This window comes from Bombus vosnesenskii, unplaced genomic scaffold (genome assembly GCF_011952255.1).
Source record: "Bombus vosnesenskii isolate JDL3184/JDL3185 unplaced genomic scaffold, Bvos_JDL3184-5_v1.1 scf7180000013267, whole genome shotgun sequence".
Taxonomy (NCBI): domain Eukaryota; kingdom Metazoa; phylum Arthropoda; class Insecta; order Hymenoptera; family Apidae; genus Bombus; species Bombus vosnesenskii.
In genome coordinates, this window is record NW_022882927.1 from 2,054,437 (window position 1) to 2,071,856 (window position 17,420).

Consider the following 17,420-nt stretch of genomic DNA (forward strand, 5'->3'; position numbering starts at 1 on the left):
TGAACAAATTGCTGATACAAATGGAGAGAATATGCGCAGTTATACGTGCGTGATTTTACTTATAGCTTGGTTTAATAAATATCAATGAAAACTAATACGTACTCATTCGTACGTACTACAATTCCAGCTTGTTATACCGAATAATGAAAAATGACCAATAAAACAAAAGCATAATTTTACTCGAAAATTGTTATTTATTGCTGGAAAAATTGTTGCAAACGATTCTCATTTTTATCTCCACGTAACTAAGTTTTATGTTATATTCCTATATGTTGTATTTCTATATTTCGTAGTATATTTTATACTTTATATTTTCATTTATATTTTATGCCTTGCCACTTTGTTTTCAAATATGCGCAATATATGGAAGAATATTTCTTCTTTCCTGAGTCTGTGATTATAATCTCGTCGACGTACACAGATGAGTTATTGCGGTTCTATATTGATAGGTTCGCAGGCTGTGATAGTCAAGATATTGCGCTTTTACGATCGATACAACAAGCGTATCAGATATTCTGAAGCACTGCAACATATTTTCAATTATTATCCGATAGAAACTTTTGACAATGCAGGATATTTCGGGAAATTGTCACAAAAGTTACGTACATAGATGGAGAAAAACAAAGATTCTAAATGTTTAGATACTTACAGCCTTACCAAGGAAAATATAAAATATTTTACTTTTTTTCATTTAGGAATGTTTGATTTCGTACGTAATTCTCTCTGCATCGTATTCGGTACAATGCACCTATTATTGAAAATAAATGTTAACAATTACGTTACGTACGATGATATTTATTTCTCATAAAATATCGGAAGTGTTTATCTTTTTCTATCTTTTTCTATATTATTCGCCATGAATTCTTCGTTATTTTACTACACCGTCGAAGAGTTAAATATTTTTTCCACATGCCTGAACATTGAAATATCTTCTTTTATCACTCTGAATAATCAACAAGATAAATTCACTTTATAAACCAAATACAAAACACCGTGGGCAATATTTGCATTAAAAATAAATAATTTTTAACCATGAAACCATTTCGTTCTCCATCTTTTATTATTTAACGGACAAAAACGAGCTGCGAGCAAAGTACGTAGTTTGTGGTAATATCCATTAAACGAAGGTACGAATGATAAAACCATACACTGAAACAAAGACCGCATATTTAATGAATTGTCAATATTGATATACTCAGACACGAATCTATCTGTGGAAAAATGCCACGATATATTTTCGTTGTATGCTTTTACGTAAAATCACAGGTAGCAGGATTGTGTGACAGGTCATTGATTAAAATCCACGCGTTCGATAAGAAAGGATTTTTATCAGAGAAATATCTGAGTTGTTTAAAAAAGAAGACCAGAGACCGAGATTACAACTGTATACATTCCTGTTATTTATTACCCAACTTCCAATAACTCTCGTGGAATATTTCTAGAATTAACGTCGTAGTACGGTGCAGGATTTGTTAAAAATTCTACTGAATTTCATTGTTACATTTGCAGAACGGAGTTTACTAAAGCTCGATATTACTTTCGAATTACTATTGTAGGTACTTTATTACAAATTGCTACATTAAAGTGATAAATCAATGACATGGTACGTCCGTGAAGGACTCGCTCACGGACCTTATCGTTACCAACTCCCGCAAAGAACTTGTACAAATTATTTCTACGTATTCTAAATCGTTGCCTCGCATGAACACACAATTTGAATCGACTAATGGTTTTCCCAGTAATCTGAGTCAATTATCGCATCTTACGTGGGATTTACGGATGTTCCGACACTTAAGAACGGCCACGTTTCTCCGTTACTTGTCACCGCGTACTCGATAAAATTATATAAAACAAAATCACATTCGTAACGTGAAAGAACGCTCGCGCGAAAGATTCGTCGAGAAGAAAAGCACGCGTAAGGAAAAGTTTTCGGTAGAAATAAATCTGCAATACCCTTGTTTCACATTATACGTATTTCAGTATGCACACAGCGTGGCCAGGCATTCAAATGCAGTGAATAGAAACGGTGGCGAGGCGGCCGCAACCGACATCTGATTTTCCTGGCCAGTTTCCTTCCAATCATCCGAGTGGATTGGTCGAAATTTTCCTCGAGCGTCACACGCGCCCCAACGTTCGCTAGATGCATTCATTCCAAATACATTCATATCGCTACACACGACCGGCCGAGCACATAATGTTACACGAATGCACACGCAATAATATTCTTTATATCGGTCCATTCGTGCGACTACTTCGCCGCTAAAAAATTCCGCATTTCGCCCGTAATGCTGACCCGTAAAGTGTCAGATTGTAAGGCCGGGAAACGGAAATGATGTGCCTCTAACACGACCCACGAGCATATATTGAAAGAAAAACGTTGCCATGGGATAATAGAACGTTCGGATATTAGAGTATTCGAATAATATTGGTCCGGATATGGATTTGCTGTACTTGTGAGGCGTAGTAAACAGTGGCTATAAAAAGTATTTCTACTTACCTAACTTTATTTTCCAACGAAACGTCTTTTTTTTACAGGTTCCGCGTTCCATCTTCATCGTATACTAAATGTTTGTAGCGATAAAAGTAATACCAAACGATATGAAATTTAATATACTTGCACTTGATCGATATATATATAATATACTATACTATATTATATATATACATTGCATTTATTGTAGTATGTATATGTCGGAGATGAAAGAACACCGGAGCCTTCCTCAAACACCAACATAGAAATTAACCAATTAACAGGAACGTCCATTTCCCTCACTTTCCGAACGAAGGCTTTTCTCGACGAATCCGATGATCTCGTGTCCTTAGACACACATCATAGTTTTCCTCTGCAGCATCATCGTGACGGAAAGTTATTCTCTCCTTCATTAGCGAATTACATGGCGTCTTTACGATCAGTGAATACTCTACGTTCTAACAAAGAGTTAATTTAATAATACTTGTAGACAAGTAAATTGTGTCTCACTTAGACTTTGGAAGAAAGTACATTTGTTATCCAGTTGACCGCGGATTCGTTATCGAACCTAAGACCATAGTCATCGGTGTCTAATCGCCGCGGTTACTTGTCAATTCTGCAATATCTTGCACTTGTATTAATAATCGTATTTGTCTAGTCAATATTTTCTCTATTGCATAACAGCAATGTCTAATCCAAACGAAGATTCGTTTCACGTCCCTAACCCTAATCATAACGTGAACCCGACATACATGTAGTATCCTAGATGGTCCAGAGTAAGGACAGGAAAGGATGTTCTATTTGAAGGGAAGTTTAGTTTTATTTTAACAAGCAGTACCCAAAGCAAAAACTGACTACAATGTCTTCGTACGTCTTATTCTCACACTCGGCTCGCAACTTCTGTCTTCCCAGGTCAAAAAATGCTGACCCTCGACCCTCGCACCCTTCTCCCACTCCTTTACCCATTTAGCTTTGACGTCGCCAAGGCATACCCTCTTGCTTACACTTTCTCCCTCTTTTTCTCTTCGCCAGCACTCTTACGATTCTTGAAATAAAAAAATAGGTAGTAATAGATATATCAAAAGAGTTAACAAACATCGAAAACCCCTAATTACTAAATTACTTGATACGTCGGACCAGATCTGCAGGCTAAGAAAACGCTACCCGTTAGACCTAAGCACTAGATTCGGCTAGATATTTCTAACAAGTAATATTTACGTATTTATAATATTATTATTTATAAATTATACTTACTTACAATGAGTTAATAAGTGTATCAACTTGTTATAAATAATTAGCCATGTCACTGCGCCACGCCAGAGAAACTTACTCAAAATTCTCAATGCGAGAATTGATTGTAAAGTACTTGTAAATAAAAAATTCTTACGATTCTTAGTTTATACCTTAAATTTACAACTTATACTATCCCGAGACAACTCGAATTTAAATACATCATAGACCCAGCGTATACCTCCAATTTTCTTTTGATATTACATTAATAAAATGGTTTTTGACAGTAGGAAATATAACACTTGTGGAAATCGAACTGTCGTGCTAAATAACGATACTTGAAAACAAGCTATGGAACAATCCGAGTATAAATCAGACTTGTCCACTGTCAGGGAACCTAATGCCGAGTAATACATAAGATTCACTCGTAATAAAGGGAAGATCTCGCAGTAGAGCGAAACGAAGCAGACAATTTAAAACAGACGAAGGTATCGATATCGATATCATCTCCAATCGGTATCGGTATCGTCTTCGCTGAAGATTTCACAACGATGGAATAGACATAAATGTATATTAATATAAATATCACTATAAATACATACGCACCAAGGGTGAGTCAATAATTATCCGCAATGCGGTTGTAAACTTCGTCTGTTTCAAAGTAGGCTACGTTTTCCAAAAACTCTGATATGCAGAGAGTATTTTTTTTTCTCGCACGAGCGCAATCTGAACTGGGAAATTTCAACTTCAAAAACAAATAACCCCGCTCTGTCCGGCCTTCAGCGTTTCGCACAGCCCCGAAACTTCCGTTTATTTCGTCCACAATTTTCGCTGCGTTACACTTACGGCCGAAAAAAACTCTCCATTAATTTTCAAACTAAGTTCTTGAACGCGAGAGCCTTGAAAGAACGTCCGGTATCAAGAGCGCAATATTTCTCGTGGCGAAAAAACGCACGACGAACAGGGAGTAGAGAAGATGGTGAACAGGAAGTGGGGAAAAAAAGGGGTAATGAGGGAACCAGGTTCGAGGAAGCGTGGTTAGTCGGAAGAAACGGAGAAACGGTGGAATTTTGGGATCGTAGCGCGTCCAGGACGAAAACGAAAGTCGCGATTGAAGAGTGTCAGGTCTGGGCCGAGTTATTGCCTGAAGTTAAGGTGGTAATGTCGGGGGCGTTGAATATGAAATTGGACAGTAGACGTGCTGTGCGTTGTGTTGAACCGCGTGCACGTGGCCATCGTGCTAGGGAAAATACATCTTGACTTCTAACGGGACGTGAAATCAGTAGCGAATGGAAATACAAGGTGGTCCCTCAGGTGAGGCTTCCTTTTGTATGTGGAAATGAAAAGTTTCCCCATTGAATATGTTTTACGCCACGCGCTGCTGACGTGCGAGCCGCCCTGCGTGCCGGAGAATCGTGGATCAGTATGAATAAGCGAACGAGAAACGATTCGACCAGACAGAAAGAAAGGATAGAAAACATTGCCTCCGCGTACCTACTATATTTCAGACGTGCTTCTTTTTCGTAAAATGTATATTAATAGTAGAATTCAGAATCTTTGTTCTTTATAATCACCGTAATTCAAATAGCAATGGTTCCGCTCGTTAGAATCATCGTAATTCAAACGGCAATGGTTTTATTATCTGTAATCGTTGTAATTCAAATAGCAATGATTTCGATCATAATTATCGTAATTCAACTATACCGTGACCTTACTCTTAACAGTTATCGGTATTCAAATAACAACGGCTTTATTCCTTAGAATCGTCGTATTTCAAATGGCAATGGTTTTATTCTTTGTATTTGTCGTAATTCAAATAGCAATGGTTTCGTTCGTTATAATTATCGTAATTAAAATATACCATGACTTTATTCTTAACAGTTATCGTAATTCAAATGGCAATGGCTTTATTCACTAGAATCATCGTAATTCAAATAGCAACGACTTTATTCCTTAGAATCACCGTAATTCAAATAGCAATGGTCTTATTCTTTGTATTCGTCGTAATTCAAATGACAACGGTTTTATTCTCTGTGTTCGTGCTGATTCAAATAGTACAACGGTTTTATTCTTTGTATTCGTCGTAATTCAAACAGCAACGTCTTTTTTCATTATAATTATTGTAATTCAAATATACCATGACTTGATTCTTAACAATTATCGTAATTCAAATGGCAATGGCTTTATTCACTAGAATCATCGTAATTCAAATAGCAACGACTTTATTCCTTAGAATCACCGTAATTCAAGTGGCAATGGTCTTATTCTTTGTATCCGCCGTAATTCAAATGACAACGGTTTTATTCTTTGTATCCGTCGTAATTCAAACAGCAACGTCTTTTTTCATTATAATTATTGTAATTCAAATATACCATGACTTTATTCTTAACAGTTATCGTAATTCAAATATACCATGACTTTATTCTTAACAGTTATCGTAATTCAAATAGCAACGGCTTTATTCCTTAGAATCACCATAATTCAAATGGCAATAGTCTTATTCTTTGTATTCGTCGTAATTCAAACAGCAACGTTTTTTTTTTTCATTATAATTATTGTAATTCAAATATACCATGACTTTATTCTTAACAATTATCGTAATTCAAATATGCCATGACTTTACTCTTAACAGTTATCTGGATTCAAATGACAACGGCTTTATTACTATCATTCATAAGTATTTGCATAATTCCAAATTATTACAAGTGCACAAAATATAAAACATACTTCAAATGCAACCCTTTAGTCTAATCTTTGCCTTTAAATTTATCTCAAGCAATCATATATTGAAATCAGAGAATCAGATTTTATTAAACGAAGAAAAAAAACAAAGCATCGGATAATTCAACGAACAGACAATTTCATTCTACGTTTTCTTCCCGTTCGCTTTCTACATAGCGCTGTATCTTTTAAGTTACAGACTTTCGTGGATATACGTTAACGCGTGACTCGGAGATACGAACAATTTGGAGCATCGAAGGTTCGCTGTAATTTACAGCAGATACTTATCGATCGTGTTGCTTCTTCGTTAAAACGGACGTACTGGAATTTCTCGAGCGCGTGATCTTTTGCCTAGAATTTTATCCGAGTGCTATTATCGAATGGCGAATTTTTACCTTGAATTCTCAGGCTGTTAGATTACAATTGCAACCGATCGCGAGTAAATAATTGTTTCTCGATACGTAGAGAAGAAATCGACGATACATTATCCCTTAGGAAAGATTATATTTGAAATATTCTTATCTCGTTTCAAGTCGTATATTCGATATTACGATAATCTCCGATCAATTATATCCGAAACAAACCAGTATCCTAATATTCACCAGGCGTAACTGACGAAACAACGAAAAAGAATAGAAGACGAAACGATTAACTTGCAGTGAAATTACTTCGATTCTTCGTCTTTAATTTAACGTTCGTTATTAATGCACCCCTGACATTCATTTCGTACGATTCAAATCGTATCGTTAAAAGAGAGAAAAACACAGAGATACTTGCAGCAAGGCGATATATATCTTTGAATACGTTGCTTCTAACGGCATGATAAATCCACCGTTACTCTCTAAAAGAAGTTATATATCTTTTGTATCGTCGTTTTTGCCAGGACGCAGGGCATTGCGCAACATTCATACTTATTATAGTCGGTTCAGCGATCCGGGTGGCATTCGAAAGTTTAGCGACTTCTCAGAATATGACTCAAATACTGGCTGTACCCGTTTCGTTGCTCGTTCGGTCGTTTCGTTTAACGAATTCGCCGACGATGTTCGACGATAAATTAATATTAAACAGCCGATGTGTTCGCGACGTGATTTTCGTCAGCGCGTCGCTTGATTATTGCAAATCCAGGGAACTATCGTGCAAATGTTTGGATAGTGTGATTAAGTTAAGTTGACAGTTAGTTTACATGGAATGTCGAAGAGAGATGATTCGGGAATCTTGAGATTTAAAACGTCGAAGACACGAGACGAAGGTTAATTGACGTAGATTTATAAATTCCTCTCTTAACATCGATTTTCATTACGAAATCATTTTTATCGATACTCCGTTCCGATGGCAATGTAGCAATCGATGTCTTCAAGAAGTTTATGCGATCGAACAAAAGTGCAACGCAGATTTTGCATTCGACGAAGATGAAACGGAATGAAACCACGGTAGAAGTTTCCAATGGAGCGTAATATATTCATAAAAGGTATCTACAGATGTTCGAATACCTTCGTGAGCCACTATTGCGCGTTTCATTGAAAAATAGTTGTTGAGATCGAGATAGGAAAATTTATCGTGGAAACAATAAATAGAACGCATCTTTCGCTAAGTCTTTTTGCGTTTGAAGAACAAGTATACATATGACAAAACGCTTTATAGGATAATTGTAAATATCAAAAGGATACGAGCAAAATTATAGTCTTATAGACGTGTCTTTATAGAGATTGGACTATATCCACTTTTTTCGCTAGAAACATATTTCAAGTATAAAGATTATATTACAATGATATGCACACACATAGATGGGAACGATTTTCGTGTAGATATCGGTGTATAAGATTGCCAGGAAACAGTATCAGCTAGCTAAATAGAATTCATTACCCGACATTGTTTAATTAACAATACTCTAGAGGGCAACGGTAACGTAGAAATAAATCGAACTAGAATATCCGTTTATTTGTATCGTTTTACCGTGTTTGTGTTGCCAGTGCCCTAAAGCGATGTCCAGCGTTTTACGATAGACTCTGCATTTATGCGAATGCGAGGAAAGCAAAACGTGGCACTGCCAATACATATGAAAAAGATCGATCGAACAACGCCACTGGCCTGTTTCGGCAACGTATCGAAAAGCAATTTGTATACGGCGCTCAAGCCGAGTACTTTAAAATATTACACCGGTTTACGGTTGTTTCGACGCGAAGGTGTGAGTATTTCTCTTCGAAATCGGCAGTTTCCTGGCACACGGTAACCGTATTCCAAACGTACGAAAGGTCCAACTTTATTAATTAAACGGTAACAGATTGGTTCTGTTCTCGGTGCCTCGATGATCACACAGTTGAGATAGTTAAATGGATTTCGTTTAAAATTCAACGTGACAAACAGACTGCGGATATTTCTGTAAATTTATAGTATTACAAACCTAACTATTTTCCCTGTTTTTTTTTTTTAATATATAGTATATAGGTTTTAACGTCACGCTAAACGCGTCTATGTGGTTATTAGCGATTTTGCTAAATAACGATACGTCTGCCAGAAAGGAGGGAAAGTTTGATCTTTATCGCGGAGATTTTCATTGAATGTTCCTTTGAAATTGGTATTTGCTTTGTCCCAAATATCGCGAAATAAATAAATATTTTGGGTATAGAGTAGTTTCCAATTAATAGGTCCCTAACGATTGGACCGATATCGCGATGAATGCTACATCGAATATTTCATAATCCTTGCGCATCGTGCGCACTCTGTGTATTTCTGCGCCTCTAAGCGTCCCATAAATGCACCAACATTCGCAATCTATTAACGATTTGCCACATTTATTTAATTCTCCGTAAGCATCCAAACACCTACGAACTCGGATTGTGCTTAACATATTTAAGGAGACAACGTCAATTTGATTTATGATCTGCATAGTAAAACGTGAATGCGACGCATGAGTACATAGATATACAAACCACTCAAAGCTGTTTAATGCCGTAGATACTGTTTGAAATCTAAACAGGTATATCCTAATGAATTCCAAACACATTGTAATTAAGATCTGCAATTTCTCTGGCAAAATTCACGCACGTTTTCAGTGATAATCGTTATGTACAAAGAAAACTTTCGCAGTCTTCGCGAAAACTTGCTGAAAGGTGTTTAAGCGCGAACACAAAGGAAACAAAGTGGAAGCTTTCTTAATTCCTAAATGCTTTCCGCAAACTGGTATTACGTGAAGTGTACGAGCACGCAATTTAGGATGGCTGTGCATGTTCCTAATTTTGGGGAAGCCGTTGCCACAAGTCCTAAAACCCATTACTGATCAGATCTGTTCGAATCCGGTGTACACGAGTTTACAATGTGCTGATGAAAATCCGAGATCTAATTAAAATTTCAGATCCTCTAAGCTGGAATTAGATAGCACGTAATAATACACATAGATATAATACAGGTATAAGAATTTGTAAGATTAAAAATAACAAATAACAGTGACGCGTAATTCGTACGCAGACGTATTTCTACGTTGACCAAATCGTGTTCTTGTTTATTAATAACATTAATTATCGAGGCAATAAAATTTGCACGTATGAAAACGAAGGATCGAAATGACCATGGAACGCTGAGACTAATGAAACGCTGCTATCTTTTCTCGCAATTAACGAGTGCAATTTACGTTTACCTATCGATAAAAAGAATGGAGAAAAATGGTTTTAATTAGATACATTCAGACCGGTTGTACGTATAATTTGTCTTATTAACATCATTAGGTTTCGCAAAAAAGATTTTAATTATCGCTGTTTTTTATTTCCTATTCGTTCGATGCAACGTTCGACGTATGCAAATATTTCGAAAGTAAATTCTTGTGATCAATAAGACAAGTTAAAGTAGCAAACGGGGAAGAAGATATATCGTATGCAACAATTAAGGAAAATAGGAAATATAGCATAAATTAAGTTTTTCACGGATGTCGTCGACAACATTTGCAAATCCAATTTGCAACGTTTGTTTGTCGCAATTTTACGATGCTAATTTGCGCATACGTCGTTCCCACTCTGCGAAAACTAAACAAGAACTATTTTGCGTAGCCTGCGCTGTCTCGTATCATCGTCCTGTCTCATACACAATTTACCCAATTACGTTAATCGATGATAACGAATGTTGACACTATTACCCTGATGATGTATCGCAAGCTACAGTCATTTACTAATAATAATAATCCAATGTAATCATACTATCGACGATGAGCGTATTTTCCTGGATAGAACAACAACGAGCAACTATTATTCGTTATTTGCTCTTTAAGAAGTCGGATAACGATTCGATCACCGTGTTTTCGAATTCTATCCATATAATTATCACGCGCGTGTCTCGTTACAGTACTGATAAACGAACAAACAGTAATTAATATTTCACAGATATTATATTATACAGGGTGGTTGATAACTGGCGGTACAAGCGGAAAGGGGATGATTCTACGCGAAAAAAGAAGTCGAAAATATAGAATAAAAATGTTTCGTTCGAGGCTTTGTTTTCAAGAAAATCGACTTTGAATTTGCGCTCGGTACGCGTGCGATACGTTATAACGGATCTCACTGTAGATCGTTGTCTCGATGGAAAAATAAAAAAAAAAGATTTTTATTCTATATTTTCGACTTCTTTTTTCGCGTAGAATCACCTCCTTTCCGCTTGTACCACCAGTTACCAACCACCCTGTATATAGTATTAATATGTTTTATGTATAATTAAATAGTACGTTCAAAAATAAAGAATAGTTTTAACGAGTTGTATGCAACGCGCGTGATACATTTACAAAATTTGTCTACGTCAAATGTCGAGATACTTTTTACCAGTACGAAATTTCACGAACGAAATGTCAAATAAGGGGAATTGTCGCTAGTATCGGTACACTTTTTAGTGTAATTTTTAACGTCGCGTTTCTTGTAAATTTCAGATGCGAGGGCGTAGATTCATTAGTGGCGTACGTGCATATAGACAGGAAGAAGGAGAAGATAGATTCGTTTTGCAGTGGAAAGGCGGCACGGCCTATCATGAGTAACGGACCACGGCTTTCCTTGGAATTTAACGGCATCACATCATCTCGCCAATCACGAGGTTTCAAAGCTGTGTATTCCTTCATAGAAAGTAAGTAGCACGTTCCTTCTTTCTTCTTGTCGAGTCGTCGCAGACGAAATGACCGAATTCTTGATAAAACTTGTAACTTTGATATCCCCCTTTAAAACAGAATCAACGAAATTATGCTTCCACAGACACGATAAATTTTGCCTAAAGAAGTTTGACAATTTACATTCTGTCTGTAACAGCCTGAAACTGAGTATGCGCAATTCCGACGATAACCTTGTTGATAAAATAATTCGCATTTTCAATTTATTTCAGACGCAATAGTAATTTGTCCAATGTTATTCAAACTCCTAATAAATAAACGCGTTCTATGTGGAACGTGCGAGTGCATTCTATCGATACGTCATAGGTCACTCATTCGTGTATCGAATTCAGTTTTGAGATAATATTAACGCGAAATCGTGCTTCATAATAACTGTCATTTGTATCCGTTTGATCGAACACGTTCCACAAACAACGATAATATTAAATTTATCGAGAGACGATATACGATGATGTCGGTTACATCACTAGGTCATGAATGAATCTCGTCGATCGTCAGCAGAACGATTAAGGAGCGTTTCATTAGAAAAAGTGCTTGGTGCTTTGACGCGTTTAAATCGACATTTATAAAACGACGAAAGCGGAACAGGACGAAACGTTTCTTCCGTCTATAATACTTGATTTACACGCTGCGACGATTCAATTAAGTCGAAGGGGAAAAGAACCGAGAAAGTGTGTTATTTTCCTCCTTCTGCTTTTCTTAATGATAAATTGTATTACGTAATAAAGATCTTTGCGCGTCGAAAGTTATTACGTACAAATTGTGGAAACGTTAAAGTTCTGGAGTGAGAGATTTTTTTTTTTTTGTCGTGGAAATTACGTGTGAATTTAATCCGCTGGAATACTTTCAACGTTACCGTTGTAGTTTGTCTACGATGAAGCTATCGCTTTAGGTTTTTAAAGAAGAGTGTCCAATATCAGGAGAAATAAACCAGAAACGATTTCTCCGTTCATTTTATCCAAACGATTTGAATGTGCAGGGAAAACCATTTTACAGAGGGCTAGGTGAGGATTTATAGTACAACGATACCGAGATATATAACGAAGAAGAAATATTTTTTAATATCTGAACAAAACTCGATCTCTAGGTAACGGACTAGATATACGCATGTTCAGTTACCATTTAGCGTAAGACTCGAAAAATTTCTAGGATTTTTATTTTACCTTTTCTCCTCGATATCCCTTCTATTATTTATGCTCTCTTTTCCTCCGCGTCTTTTTATACGTTTCATAGATCTCTTCCTTTCTTTCTTTCTTTTTTTTTTTTGGCTCTCGACTTTTCTCAAGAGGAATAAAGGGAACTTCCCCTTATTTTACTTTTACTCATTTCTGCCAAATTCTTTCCCTGCGTCATTACTCCTTTTCCATCCGCTATTTCTCTTCCTATTTCCACATCGTCCTCCGTTTCTTCATTTTTCTTTTTTTTCTTTTCTTCTCTTTTTTTTTTCTTTTTCCTCGCCACGCTACATACACATTTCTCCGCTTCCACCTCCCCTTCGCACCGTCGTTTTATCTTTCCCCTCGCTGCCTCTGTGTCGCTGCAACCGCGCTCCCTTCGCTCGTCCCTTTCGCGTCTAGTAAATTCAGATATTGTCAGTACCATAAATCGGTTCGATGTGCTCGGTTAAAGATAGACGATACGCATCATTGAGAATAAGTTATTGGTACGGGACGTGTTCGAGACGTAACGTCGGCGCATGACGTACGGTCTTATACGCGTTCGCGGCGTCTGTGCCACAGCGAGTCCGGTCCTTTCTGCCGCGCGCCTATGTCCCGTCAAAATTTCAATTTCCGTTGAGCATTCTATCGTGATGGCAATGTGTCTCTCCTCGTGCGGCCGTTCATCATCCACAGCCGAGGTTCAGATTGCAGCGTACACGGCTGGAATGCCCGGCCTGCGGAACAAATGGATCGCAAAGTGTGTTTGTCTTTCGCCTGGAGAACAGATTCGCCAGAGGAGAAGCGATACTCGCCTCCGTGATACTCAAAAATTTGTTCTTTCGTCGAACCATCCACTCCGGTGGGCAGGGGCAGTAAGAAGAGAGGGGAAACGATAGGATAGACGATAACACGGTCAGTCGAATTTAAAAGAGGATGCGAAAAATTCGGATGGAATTAAAGTACAAGAGGTTACAAGTTTGCCGCATCGCGAATATTTCTGCCTGGCTGCGGAAGCGTTTTCATACCGAAACTTTCTTCCTGTCTGGGGGAAAGCATTCGAAGATTGCAGTGTTTAGAGTTGCAGACAGCAGATAGGAACAAGTCGAACGGAAATAGGGAAGGGGGAAGGTTGTGGATCTTAGTCGACCATAAGCATGCGAACATTAGGAAATTATCTCGAATGTTCATACAATACGTCATCGAGCTGTGTTCTTTGTCCGTTACAAACGAAGTTTTCTGTTCTGTGATTTAATTATATTGGTAATTACATGAAATGGACGATAGAGTCTCAACGATTGAAATTGAATTTGTCGAACAATGGAGATTAAAATTGTAGATTTTATAGCTTGGTGTAAATTAAAAGAGATCAAAATTTAGCTTATTGTGTTAGGTTTATTTCAGCTGTACAAGTTTATAGTTCGAAGATACGAATTTTATTTGCGACGGAAATTATAATCGCCCGATCGAATATACGTATTTGCTCGCTGCTGTACTTACAGCTTTAAGAAAGAAACGTTTGGCTTTCGATATACGTGTAATTTACCTTTTATCCTCTCATTTAACAACTCTGATCTAGTCCATTTAACTTGGAGTTTGCTAAAAATGATACGCACGCGCGTCTGTCCGGAAGTTGGAGGGAAATGGTTATACTTCCCCAATCGCTAGCGAATCTGAGAATCGAGCAATTGTAAAACACTTAGTACTTGGATATTTCAACTTTCTCCATTTTCGGAAGAAACACTTGAAATTGGATAAAAGGGAAGAGTATGCGATATTCGCCACGTAAAGGAGACATAGTAGCCGATAAGTATCGAGGTGCGATTCTTAGAGAAATATTGTCATATCTCAGCCAAACAAGCTTCAGATACGCGTACCACTTTCAGTCGAGAAAAGAAAATACTCTCTATCCGTTATATATACGCGGAGAAATATGAAACTAAACTAGTTTAAACTAAATTACGCTATAAATTATACTCGCAAGAAATATACAGAGTGGTTGGTAACTGGTGGTACAAGCGGAAAGGGGGTGATTCTACGCGAAAAAAGGAGTCGAAAATATAGAATAAACATTTTTCGTTCGAGGCTTTGTTTTCGAGAAAATCGACTTTGAATTTTCGCTCGGTACGCCTGCATTTTATCGCGTCTCGTTATAACGGATCTCACTGTAAATCGTTGTCTCGATGGAATGACTGGTACTTGTCAGAGTGTAAAAGGGTCCTGCAATCTGTTTATCGAACCTCGATTAATCAGTTTCCTCGTTTTGTACAACTTGTCACACGTTTTGAAAATTTTTACCGCGTATCGTTCGATACGATGATATCAGTTATCAGGAAAATTCCGGATCGATGGCTAGATCGTTAGATGCTAACGCTAGAATACCACAGCAGTCAAATCGATTGGTTTTACAATTTTATTTTAAAATTCCTACTGCATGTTTCATTTTTTTCCACGACGATGTAATGACTTTCTCAACGATAACTAAAAGAATAATATAACGAATTGTATTTTGTTCTTTGTGTATTCAAAATCAAAATAATTTTGTATCGAGGCTACTTATGCCAATACCAATCAAAATGGCTGGTACTTGTCAGAGTGTAAAAAGGTCCTACAATCTGTTTATCGAACCTCGATTAACCAGTTTCCTCGTTTTGTACAACTTGCCACACGTTTTGAAAATTTTTACCGCGTATCGTTCGATACGATGATATCAGTTATCAGGAAAATTCCGGATCGATCGCTAGATCGCTAGATGCTAACGCTAGAATACCACAGCAGTCAAAGTGACTGGTTCTACAATTTTACAAACGTGTCAATCCTCGCTTAGGGATCATGGTCCCAGATGGATTAATAATACCAAAAATGTGCTACATAACATGGAATTGCTTCTGTAAGAAAGTAATAAATCGACAAATATAAAAGTATTCTATTATTACGTATTTTTTAAAGACCAATCATTTCGACTAGTTTCGGTAGAAATAGCTTCGTGTTAACTATCGGTAGGTTAAAATAATATTCATGTTTATATTATCTATATACCTATTAAAATAACATAAAGTGTTTAAACGAAGGATATTATTATCCATGCATATAGAGGGTGCTCTAGGTCTTTTCCACAAAACGAAGCCAGCATATCTCACGAGTAAAAGTACGAAATTCAAAGCGAGAACTACAAACGCGATAAGTCAGATTTCCCATTATTATCTTCCAATTATTCAAAACTTACTATGATGTACTATGTAAAATGTACTAGTACAAAAATGTACTATGACGTACAGACGAAAACCTTGATGTCTCGTGTCTGATGATTCCTACCCTCTCTACATACGCATATCGGGTGCCTGTTAATTTTAAGAGACAAGTTTGCCATGTTAACACTGACACCACCGTCTATCTCTATCGCTCATGTGCGAGCAGCGTATTGTTCGGCAAGTTCCGGCAAGTAGACAGGATTCCTATTATCGCGTAATTGAAACGCGAACAAACGGATTTCGAGCCATTCACAATGGCAGAAAGGAGAATCTGCGGCACCGAAGTTCTTCGTTTGAGCGCAAGTCGTTCCTTTCCGAAACGAGCCCCGCTAACGATAAAAAGTTTCGCTTTAATTGCTATGGTAGGATATCCTTCTGGGAAACTTCAAAGCTGGATATCGTCCACGAAAAGGCCGGACTTGCCGGTTACGCGCTCAGCAACCATTCGTAAACGAATCTTCTGCTATTTCTAAGATACCAGGTGTCTTGCGTTTTAAAATCGAAAGCCATTAAAATTAGCAAGCCGCGTTCGCGTGTGACGCGCCACTTCAAAGCAACAGCCGGCTGTCGGACGAATCAATTTTTCAAACGAACCCGCTCTCCTCGTGTTTCGGTAAATTGACGCCACGCAAGCCAGTGAATTTCTGCCGGCGGGAAATCTGGTCGGTCGACGGATTTCTGCAAAAACGAACGAAATTGTCCCCTGCACCTCTGAAAGAGTTTTCTTTCCTCTGTACTTTTATTGCCTCGCCTACAGTTTCAAAGTACGATTCCTAGTTGCACCAATGGAATTGCTAATGCACTTGCAACTGGTTGAAAGAAAAAAGCCGATGGAGTTTGCGTGTAAACACGGAGTAAGATATTTTTTCCGGAATAACGTTTACAGTTCGTATTATTTTTCCAATTGTCTCGGTCTTGTACACGATAAAAGACCAAATTCGCTGCGGAGACTCGTGGAAATATTTGAACAATCGCTATAAAAATGGTATAAAAATGGCGAGTATAGCGCGCGTCGTCTAACTTTTTGAACATTTCGTTAGCATTGTAACGAGATATAACTATCACGAGTAGACTGAATTTTCTACGCGTTTGTAGGAAATCAAAAAGCGCGAAATTACGGAAAATGCGCGCAATATGACAAGATTTGTATCCAAAGTACAGTGTTTTCTACGATATCATTTAGATAAAAGAATTTTTACAAAGTATTCAACAGAGTTAATAACGTAAACGAGCGAACGATATAATCCACGATATTATATTAATTGCAAAGCGAGCAAACCAACGAAATCGAGCGATTGGAAATTATGCAAATTGATGGGTGGAATGGCGCAGCGATAAGTTACAGTTCGTCGCACGATTTTTACTGGCTGCCCCGTAACGGGACGAACATTTATTGTCGTGCGAACCGAGCTGAGATTCGAAGGAATAAAGGGACCGCGTGTTTCCTCGGCCAG

General features: G+C 37.5%; 1 protein-coding gene across 1 annotated transcript in view; it reads left to right on the forward strand.

The window, feature by feature from the left end:
* Positions 1-17,420, forward strand: part of LOC117230729 (suppressor of lurcher protein 1) — a 524,767-nt gene that overhangs the window by 463,462 nt on the left and 43,885 nt on the right. Inside the window, exon 10 of the mRNA XM_033488449.1 lies at positions 11,328-11,518. Coding sequence (XP_033344340.1) covers positions 11,328-11,518 — 191 coding nt within the window. The remainder of the gene's footprint in view (positions 1-11,327; positions 11,519-17,420) is intronic.